The 10,936-nt window shown below is 45.3% G+C and overlaps 1 protein-coding gene across 2 annotated transcripts; it reads left to right on the forward strand.

The window, feature by feature from the left end:
- The first annotated feature begins 346 nt into the window (after positions 1-346).
- Positions 347-3,976, forward strand: LOC135785395 (tripartite motif-containing protein 16-like). 2 transcript variants are annotated; one of them, XM_073813161.1, is made up of 6 exons: positions 347-1,002; positions 1,147-1,242; positions 1,373-1,606; positions 1,766-1,925; positions 2,311-2,367; positions 3,133-3,974. In XM_073813161.1, exons 1-6 carry the CDS (start codon positions 421-423, stop codon positions 3,666-3,668), a joined length of 1,665 nt encoding a protein of 554 aa, XP_073669262.1. In that variant the 5' UTR covers positions 347-420; the 3' UTR covers positions 3,669-3,974. The 2 variants fall into 2 exon arrangements, with proteins under 2 accessions (XP_073669262.1, XP_073669263.1); XM_073813162.1 differs by lacking the exon at positions 2,311-2,367 and having other exon boundaries at positions 3,133-3,976.
- Positions 3,977-10,936: the final 6,960 nt, after the last annotated feature.

Here is a 10,936-nt window from a genome sequence, read left to right on the forward strand (position 1 = left end):
GTTTTCTTTACCCCCAGACATTTGTTTATTATTATTGGTTGTGGTATATGTTTAATGTAATAAAATTCACATTAATTATACGTTTTGTGTGATTCCTCTTTTGTGTTGCGGCTTTAAGGGAACATCCTGCTTTATGAGCATTACCAAAATTTACCAGATTAACAACACTGTTCTATAGTCTATTTGTTTATATATATTTTTATAATGTTTTCATCTTTAAAACACTGCTTGAGTTTACATAAGAATGCACATGTTATACATTTAATACAAACACTTCATATGGTTTGGCCAAAAAATGAAAGTGAAAGTGCAGCTGAGTCACACCTAACATGTTTTGCACACGACTCTTAACACAAAACCAGGAAACTACTTGTCAAGCGAGTTTGTTTCTCTTTCTGTCTGTGTGTATGTTAGTAAAATATGGCAGAAGCTCAAATTTTTCAGGACAAGTTCAGCTGTTCAGTGTGTTTGGATCTCCTAAAGGATCCAGTGACCATTCCCTGTGGACACAGTTACTGTATGAGCTGTATTACAAACTGCTGGGATCAGAATGAGATGAGAATCTACATCTGCCCTCAATGCAGACAAACCTTCACACCAAGGCCTGTTTTATTTAAAAATGTGATGATTGCTGAAATGGTGGAGGAACTGAAGAAGACAAAGCTTCAGACTGGTGTTCCTGCTGACTCTTATGCTGAAGCTGGAGATGTGGAGTGTGACGCCTGTACTGAGAGAAAATACAAAGCTGTCAAGTCCTGTCTGGATTGTCTGAAGTCTTACTGTCAAAATCATCTTAAACAACATGAGAATCTCTTCAATGACAGGAGGCATCATTTGATGAATCCCACCAGACAACTTCATGAGATGATCTGCTCAAAACATAATAAACAACTAGAAATCTACTGTCGCACCGACCAACACTGCATTTGTTATCTGTGTACGATGGATGAACATAAAAACCATGATACTGTGACAGCTGTAGCAGAAAGAACTGAGAAACAGGTATGAACTGAATTCAGACACTGCAGTAATGCTAACATTAATGATTAATAATATGCTAAACCATAAATCCCATTATAGTAACATTACATGCATGCAGTTTAAAGTAATATCGTTGAGGTTTTATAGTTATTTGTTATATCACAGAGAGTTTTGGGAGAGCGACAGAGAAAATTACATCAGATAATTGAGGAGAGAGAGAAGGAGCTTCAGGAGCTGAGAGAGGCTGTGGACTCTCATGCGGTGAGTTTTGAACAGAAAAACATCTGCTGACAGCTTGAAGATCAGTTTAAGATTCATGACTCTCCTCCAGTGATGGAGATCTTTACTGATGTACCTGTAATGGATCTGATTGTAATGTTTGTCCTAACAGCGCTCTGCACAGACAGCAGTGGAGGACAGTGAGAGGATCTTTACTCAACTGATCCGATCCATTGAGAGAAGACGATCTGAGGTGACACAACTGATCAGAGATCAGGAAAAGACTACAGTGAGTCGAGCTGAAGGAGTCATGAAGCGTCTGGAGGAGGAGATTGATGATCTGAGGAGGAGAGACGCTGAACTGAAGCAGTTTTCACATACAGACAATCACATCCATTTCCTACAGGTAACACAACTCTGAAATACAACACAGTGAGCATTAGCAGGATCTCTGGAAGACTTCACTTCTTATATGACTATGATGGTGGTTATTTTATAAGCTGATAAATGTGGTTAATGTTGAATGTTTATGTTGTCTTTGCATTTGTAATCTTTTCTTCTTCAGGGTTTTCAGTCTCTGTCTGCAGCTCCTGAGTCTTCAGTCTCACACAGATTTACTCTCAGCTCTCTCCTCTCTTTTGATGATGTGAGAAAATCTCTCTCTCAACTGAAAGACAAACTGGAGGATTTCTGTAGAGAGGAGATAGAGAAGATATCTGGTGAAGGTAAAGTAGAAGATATTCATTTACTATCAAACAATATCACACAAGCAAGATCCCTGTTAGACGGGTGGTTTCCCGGACAGAGTTAAGATTAATCCAGGACAAGGCCTTAGTTATTGTTGGAAATTTAAGTACTTTTTACAAACAAACCTTAAAAAAACTATACTGGTGTGCATCTTGAGACAAAACAATGGCACTGATATATGTTAAAATATGTCAGTAAGGTGTTTTGAATTTAAAGTTGCTCAAACATGCATTTTAGTCTGGGACTAGGATAAGCCCTGTCCGGGAAACCACCCCTATATCAGTGTCATGAATCTCTGTTTTATTGTGTCTGTTATTGGTTTATTATATTTATACTATGGAAATTATATTATTTATGTTTCAGTTACATATATCTCCGTTATTTCTGATGAATTGAAGACCAGGGAGGATTTCTTACAATGTAAGAGAAAACATTTATGATTTATGACTTTGAATTATTTATATCCACTGGTACATAAAGAATGACAAAAACAACAAAAAGAACAAAACTCTGAGTATTTTCAATAATTACAGAAATCTTTCAGTTCACATGTGTCAGTAAATCAGTCCTTGTTAAAGAGGTGAATGAATTGAGTAAATTCAACAACTCAAAATCAAAACATCGACCTTTTAACATTTTTTTCAACTTACTGTATTATTGATACCAGACACAGGAACTTAAAGGAACAGTATGTAGGATTGTGGCCAAAACTGGTACTGCAATCACACAACTGGTGGTCAATACACAAAATGACAACATAAACATCAGTTGAGGGCTGCAACTTCACTTTTTAAATGACAATATCCTGACCAGACCACTGTTGTCAGTGATATAAGTATTTGAAATGAAACTGATTTCTTAATGTCTAGTGACATATCAGGGCCATTTTATGATTAATTGATATACATTTCTTACATACTGTTCCTTTAACTTTATGTTTATATGCTTTTTTTTACATAAAACTGCATTACCGCTAAAAACTTTACAAATGTAATGAGGGCATTTAAACAAATATATTTATATATTTAACAATCTCAAACCTAATAATAACTGCATAGAAACAAATTAAATAAGTGCGCACTGAAGGAGTAAATACAAATATAGAAATGTGTAGGTTTTGGAAAATATATCTGCAATGATGATTTTTGTTAAACTGCTGCAGTCATTTGTGTTTATCTTCACCAGATTTCAAGCAGTTCACACTGGATTCAAACACAGTTCATAAAATCATTCAGCTGTCTGATGGGAACAGAATGGCTACTAACACTAACACTAACACAGTCCATCAGTATCCTGATCATCCAGACAGATTTGATTATTATCATCAGGTGTTGTGTAGAGAGAGTTTGTGTGAACGCTGTTACTGGGAAGTTGAGTGGAGTGGTGAGGTGTTTATATCAGTGTCATATAAGAGCATCAGCAGGAAGGGAAAGTGTAATGAGTGTTTGTTTGGATATAATGATCAGTCCTGGAGTTTGAACTGCATTGACTCCAGTTGTTCATTCAGTCACAATAACAAATTCACTGAACTCCCTGTAGTTTCGAGCTCTTGTAGAATAGGAGTGTATGTGGATCACAGTACAGGATCTCTGTCCTTCTACAGCGTCTCTGATACAATGAACCTCATACACAGAGTCAACACCACATTCACTCAACCACTTTATCCTGGGTTTTTTATTTTTAATGAATCCACAGTGAAAATGTGTCGTCTCATAAAATAAATCGTAGGGATTTTATAAGCTGCATATAAATTTAGGTTTATAATAGTGATTACAATATTTGCTATATTTTTCACAAGCTTTTATATATTTTATATATATGCCTGTACTTCTCTGTATTTAACATTACTACACATTTCAAAATTGTGAAAAGCGCTATAAAAAAACTTGAATTGAATTTATCAAAAAATATATTCTGTATGTTCTAATAAAAAAAATAATTTGACTGTTTCACTTAATAAAATTGAGGCAGCTTATTTTTTTCAGTATTTTGATTTCAATTTTTTGTTCTATTAAATTTCACACTGAACTTTCAATTTAAATAATGTCAACTTAAATGTATCAGTTCACAAACAGGTATAAGCCTAAAAAATAAAGTAGCTTTATTTCACTTATTCGCGCCGTCTTTAATCTGACTCGCCAACCAATCTCAGAGCTTTGTTTCCCTCCTCTCGCTCGCCACTTAGCTTCATTCTCCGCCAAAAACAAATGTCCATGGAATTTTTATTTAACAATCTTTGGCAACACAGCTCCAGCCAGGGACACCACTAGCCATTTTGGGCCCTATGAAAGAATACAGTATGTAGTTGGGCCCTCTACCACACCCATGTACTAATAAAAATGAGCTTTGGGGCCCCAATATTGTGTGGGCCCTTAGAAATGTCCTACCTTTTAACCACTTAGTGACGCCCCTGGGTCCAGCAGCTGATACAAAGACAATTTTACCAACAAGAGACATGACCATAAAGTCCAATTACTTTTATTAACCACACCTCACAACGATAACTATAAAGGGTAGACAATTTCACTACTAGTTCACTATATATTCTCTATATAATCAAATAAAAACCCTTGAACCTTGAACAATTTTAATTTAGAAAATGTTTTTAAAACAGCATTCATTTAAAAGACTTCTCAACACAACATTGAGTGAGTTACAGAAACTGAACGTCTTAGTTTTGTTTCCTGGTGGAGGGAATGAGATGTTTTGTCCCTCCTGTCACAACACTGAACTGCGTGCTGATCTATCAGATTGCTTCTTTTACAACACACTGACATTCACATCCACTTCCACATTGACAGAGGCGCACCTTGTCAACAGGCAAGGCAGGCAACTGCTTGGAGCCCCGAGCCACTAGAGGGCCCCCGAGTTTGTTTCTCGGATGGCCAGCTACACAGATGAACAACATGACTGCATATCAAAATTCCGATTGGATGGAATGTTGATTGACATTAGCTTAGCCCAGTCAAAATCCAACCCAGGTGGATAACTTGCCAGTTTCGAAAATGAACGTAGCGAATGGGTGACGTTGTATCGTTCAGTCGTGATGTTTCAGTTGATCCGTATGGATCACAACCCACGGTTTGGCTCGCATGTGATTGCCAGATTAATACGCAAATTTAAATAGAAAAAGTTTATCATTTGCACGTGTTTCAAAGACTTGCAAATGTGTCACAGGTGACGGTTTGTAAGGGCAGAACCAAAAGCGCGGAAGACGATGGTTCCGCCCGGACGCTTTACTCTGAACACCGGAATTCCGGGGTTTCCCCGAAGACGAAATCAAGCCTGATTTCGCCCAGGTGGGGATAATTTACACAGCGGTTGCTGATAGGCTGATGAGGAGAAGAGGTAGAGGATATAAAGACCTTTGAAGACATCAAACGGTGTGCTTGGTATGTACTTTGTGTGCGTTGTTTTGCTGCTTTGCAGACGCTTGTGCTGACTTGTTCGTTCCTTCGGGGAAGTAAAGGAAGGAGAGACAGCTAGCGAAGGAAGATTGGGAGAGTTTTTCACTCGTGAGTGAGCAAGATACAGAGCCAACGGGATTATAGATACAAGAGGCTATTGACAACAAAGAGTGAGTAACTGCCATTGGGTTCATCGTGTGATATTTCGAAGAGAAGTTGCTTGGTGTGTGTCTTTCTTGTGTTTGAGGTCCCTGGCCCCACTGGAGAGGGAAGAGTGGGCGAGCCGTGGGTTGACGGAAGCACGGGCGAAACATTTGTATAGGAAGCGCCGTCTACGCATCGATCAGTGGCCCTGCGGGACAAGAAAGCGTGGGTGAGCCAGAAAAGTAACAAACAACACATCGGAGCTGTGAGTATTATAAGCCTACTCTCAACCGGCGACCAAAACATTGCCCAGCTATCCTCTCGAGGGAATCGAAGCCTGGTGGCTAAGTCCATATTTAATATCACGTGAAGTGTGTACAAGAGTGTCGTGGGTGAGTTACACTTATTACTTGGTGTTGTGCCGTGCTTGCTGTGTATGCTGTGCTTGTAGCGACCAAACCGCCCGGCCTCGGACGAATCGTGAGAGGTTTACATCTGTTGTGGCCCGAGTCCTACGGAGAGAGTGAAATTCAGCCTTGGCCCCGTGTGTTAGAGAGAGCTTCACTCCTCGATAGAGCGGGCAGTGGTGAAACCCAGTGGTGGATAGGAGTGAGTATTTTTGGAAGTGCACTGTGCGGACTGAGGGTCATAGTTGTGTGTGTGTTCGACCTATCCAACAGAAGCTCGTGGTGGCGGAGCCTCAACGAAAGTTCGCCCCAACTCGGGACCCCGGTCGTGGAAACAAGAGGGGGAGTTTGGGAAGCGTTCGGCTCCGTGCCACTGGACCCATCAGTCCCTACGACGCCCGAGAAGTTGAGTGGGCGGGTGAAGGAACACGGTGCACCGACGCTGTAGTGAAAGCCCACTGTCTGTGAGTAACTTACCTCTGTGAAGTATTATTGACCTGTGCTTACAGCAACCACTTACCTGTGTCTCAAGGAAAGCTCTGTGTAAACGAAGATCCCCAGTGTTGTGAGTAACTTACCTCTGTGAAGTATTATTGACCTGTGCTTACAGCAACCACTTACTTGTGTCTTAAGGAAAGCTCTGTGTGAACGAAGATCCCCAGTGTTGTGAGTAACTTACCCCTGTGAAGTATTATTGACCTGTGCTTACAGCAACCACTTACCTGTTTCTCAAGGAAAGCTCTGTGTGAACGAAGATCCCCGGTGTTGTGAGTACCTTACCTCTGTGAAGTATTATTGACCTGTGCTTACAGCAACCACTTACCTGTGTCTCAAGGAAAGCTCTGTGTGAACGAAGATCCCCAGTGTTGTGAGTAACTTACCTCTGTGAAGTATTATTGACCTGTGCTTACAGCAACCACTTACCTGTGTCTCAAGGAAAGCTCTGTGTGAACGAAGATCCCCAGTGTTGTGAGTAACTTACCTCTGTGAAGTATTATTGACCTGTGCTTCCAGCAACCACTTACCTGTGTCTCAAGGGAAGCTCTTTGTGAACGAAGATCCCCAGTGTTGTGAGTAACTTACCTCTGTGAAGTATTATTGACCTGTGCTTACAGCAACCACTTACTTGTGTCTCAAGGAAAGCTCTGTGTGAACGAAGATCCCCAGTGTTGTGAGTAACTTACCTCTGTGAAGTATTATTGACCTGTGCTTACAGCAACCACTTACTTGTGTCTCAAGGAAAGCTCTGTGTGAACAAAGATCCCCAGTGTTGTGAGTAACTTACCTCTGTGAAGTACTATTGACCTGTGCTTACAGCAACCACTTACCTGTGTCTCAAGGAAAGCTCTGTGTGAACGAAGATCCCCAGTGTTGTGAGTAACTTACCTCTGTGAAGCATTATTGACCTGTGCTTACCGCAACCACTTACCTGTGTCTCAAGGAAAGCTCTGTGCGAACAAAGATCCCCAGTGTTGTGAGTAACTTACCTCTGTGAAGTATGATTGACCTGTGCTTGTAGGAACCACTTACCTGTGTCACAAGGAATGTTCTGTGTGAACGAAGACCTCCAGTGTTGTGAGTAACCTACCTCTGTGAAGTGTTATTGACCTGTGTCTACAGCAACCACGTACCTGTGTCTCGACGAATGCCCTTGTGAATGAGGAACCCCAGTGTTGTGAGTTGTTTCCCTGCATGGTCCACTAACGGTCTCTGCTTCCAGTAGCGTCCGCAGAACAATGAACCTAAGGCAGAGGAGAGAGAGAGAAGACGGGGAATTAGAGCAGCAGTAAGATCGCATCAAAGCACATTGTGATAACCTTTCTGTTCTTGATTCTGCCTCCAGGAAGAAGTGGAGTGCGCCACGGGTTCTAGGGCCAGTGCCATAAGGAGCCCCTGTCCCAGGTCCTTGTCACGAGTGGCCCTGGAGGGCAGAAGAAGCCATATTAGTTTTTTAACCTTGCCCTTGCCCTCTTTCCCTTTTTTTCTTTTTAAATATTTAAATAAAGTTTATTTTAAACGTAGTATACTCGTCTGTCTGGTCATTGGGGCGGTCTTGGGAAACTCCTTGAGGTGGAAGAGTTGAGAGGGGTGTGACCTTAAGTATATTTGGGTCCGCCCCTGGCCGTGACAGATTTGGCGTAGTCGGCAGGGCCCCACCTCGAGTTGAGCGACCAAGGCTCTCCAATGGCCGACAACGAGTTGCCCGAAGCCCCACCCCGCGTTGTGCCTGAAAGGCCAGAAGCCCCACCCCGTGTTGTGCCTGAAAGGCCGGAAACGCCACCCCGTGCCATGCCCGTGTTCCTGGGAAACCCCTGGGTGCAGAAGTACAGTGGGGTCGAGTCCGAGATCTGTTTAACTGAGTGGAGGGCCCAGATCGAGTATTTGGCCAGCCTTCAGGGGCTGAGTGCTAGTCAACAACAGCAATTTGTGTTGAACTCACTAGGAGGAGAAGCCCGGCGAGAAGTACAAGCCCCCCCCCCGAGGCCGTTCGGGCTACCGCCCAGACCATATTCCACTTTCTCACCGAGCAGTATGGTGATACAACCCCTGTGGCTGTCCTGAGGGCGCAGTTCTTTAACTGCAAACAGGGCCCCCACCAGTCCATTCGAGCCTTCGCCCTGAAGCTGCGCGAGCAGTATGCACGCCTGCAGCGACGTCAAGAACATGGGTTGGGAGACGAGGAGACCCTGTTACGGGACCAGTTTCTGCTAGGGCTCCGAGAGGGTCCCCTCCGTCAAAACCTCAGAGTACAGTTTAGAAGAGACCCTGAACTTACGTTCGATGACCTAAAAAAAGAGGCCATGGCCTTGGAAGGTGACCAAGTGGAAGTAAAGGAGGCCCCCGTATGTGCAGCAGTGAGTGGCCCGGTGGCGTCCTCGGAGGTAACAGACTGGAAACAAGCATTGAAGATGGAACTCCTGAAGGATGTGCGAGACCAGATGGCCGAATTAACTAAGGCCCTTGTAGGAGAGCTGCGCCTGGGGCCAGGAAGGAAAGAAGAGGGGCCCGCCCCCCGAGAACGGACGTACCCTGACCGACGTCGGGATGGGATGAGGCGGCCCTGGCAGGCTAGTCGGCCCAGGTTCGAGTGGGATGAGCAAGGGAGGCCCATTTGCAATCGGTGTGGGACCGCAGGACACGTGAGTAGACAGTGCGGACCACAAAGAGCCTCCGAGGGGGGTTTTTAAGACGACCGGCCACAGTGCGTCATGTGGTCGGCGCCCCCCAAAGTGACCCTCATAGAAGAGTGGAACCCGAGGACGGGATGATCGGGCTTAGCCCAACAGTGGAGGTCCAGGTATGTGGCACCACGGTGCGATGTCTCGTCGATACTGGCTCCCAGGTCACCTTATTTGCAGAAAGCTTGTCCCACGAGTTATTTGGAGCCTACCACGCACACACGGCTGAAGCGCCCTGGCTTACCCTGAAGGGGGCGAACGGCTTAGAGATCCCCTATATCGGCTATCGGCTCACCGACTTCGAACTGTATGGAGTACGAGTCCCGCAGAAGGGGGTCATCATCGTACAGGACCATTGTCTCGGCCGTCATCGAGCCCTCCTCGGTATGAATGTTCTCTCGGAGTGCTGGGAGGACCTATTTCGGGCTAGGCCCGTACAGACGATAACGAGGGCTGAACGGCCGGGCTGGGAGCGTGTAGTGGCCGATTGCCGGGGGGTACAGATGGCTAAGAGCCGAGACGGCCGAGAAGAAGTTGGACGAGTGGCATGTCGGTTTGCACTGTCAGTAGCAGCAAAAAGTGAAGCCATAGTGTGGGCCAGAGTTCCACAGCGGCATCAAGGACCTGAGGGCTGGGTGTTGGTCGAACCCCACGAAGACTGCACACAGGTGGGAGTGGCCCGAGGACTGACGGTGGTGCGACGGGGTCGGGTACCGGTAAAAGTGTGTAATGAAAACCCCTACCCAGTACACTTGCACAAGCACCAGCGGCTAGTAACGGTGACGCCGGTCGAAGGCCATCAGGTGCGGGACAAAGAGGACGTGAGTTTCCGGCGGGTGCACCCCGCAGTGGTTGAGGTAGCACTGACACAGACAGAAGGAGTGTCTAGGACGAGGGAGAAAAAGGTACCGGCCCACCTGGCAGGGGACTCCTTACGAGGAGAGGACCTGGAACAGGGACAGGCCGAGGAGCTTCGGGAACTACTGGAGAGATGGCAACACATGTTTTCCACCCATGATGAAGACTATGGGTGCACAACAGTGATACGACACAGTATCCCTACGGGGGAAGCTGTACCGAGTCGGGAGCGGTATCGGCCGATACCCCCCACCTTATACACAGAGGTTAGGACCCTCCTACAAGGTATGCTAGAGCAGGGGATTGTGCGGGAGAGTAGCAGCCCATGGGCGGCACCTATAGTGTTGGTCCAGAAGAAGACGGGGGCATGGAGGTTCTGTGTGGACTATAGGAAGTTGAACCAACTGACCAAGAAAGATGAGTTCCCCCTGCCTCGCATTGAGGACTCGCTGACAAGTCTGACCAAGTCTGCATGGTATTCCACCTTAGATTTGGCCAGCGGGTACTGGCAGGTACCGGTTGAGGAACGGGACCGAGAGAAGACCGCCTTCACCACGCCTTTCGGTCTTTTCGAGTGGGACCGGATGCCCTTCGGTCTTTGCAACTCTCCCGCCACCTTCCAGAGATTGATGCAACGATGCTTGGGAGGTCAGTTAATGGAATCTGTGCTTGTATACCTTGATGATGTGATCGTGTATTCCCCAGACTTCGAGACTCACCTGCAACACCTGGAGAAGGTGTTCCGAGAGATGGAGAGGTACGGGTTGAAGTTGCAACCGGAAAAGTGCCACTTGCTGCGCCGCAAGGTGCAGTTCTTGGGACACGTGGTGAGTGCGGCTGGAGTGGCCGTTGACCCCGGGAAGGTATCTGCAGTGCGGTATTGGGAGGCTCCCAGGACTGTAAGGCAAGTGAGATCGTTTCTAGGCTTTGTGGGATACTACCGGCGATTTATAAAAGGGTTTTCTAAGATCGCCAGACCCTTGAACCAGCTGTT

This window comes from Paramisgurnus dabryanus, chromosome 22 (assembly GCF_030506205.2).
Source record: "Paramisgurnus dabryanus chromosome 22, PD_genome_1.1, whole genome shotgun sequence".
Lineage (NCBI taxonomy): Eukaryota > Metazoa > Chordata > Actinopteri > Cypriniformes > Cobitidae > Paramisgurnus > Paramisgurnus dabryanus.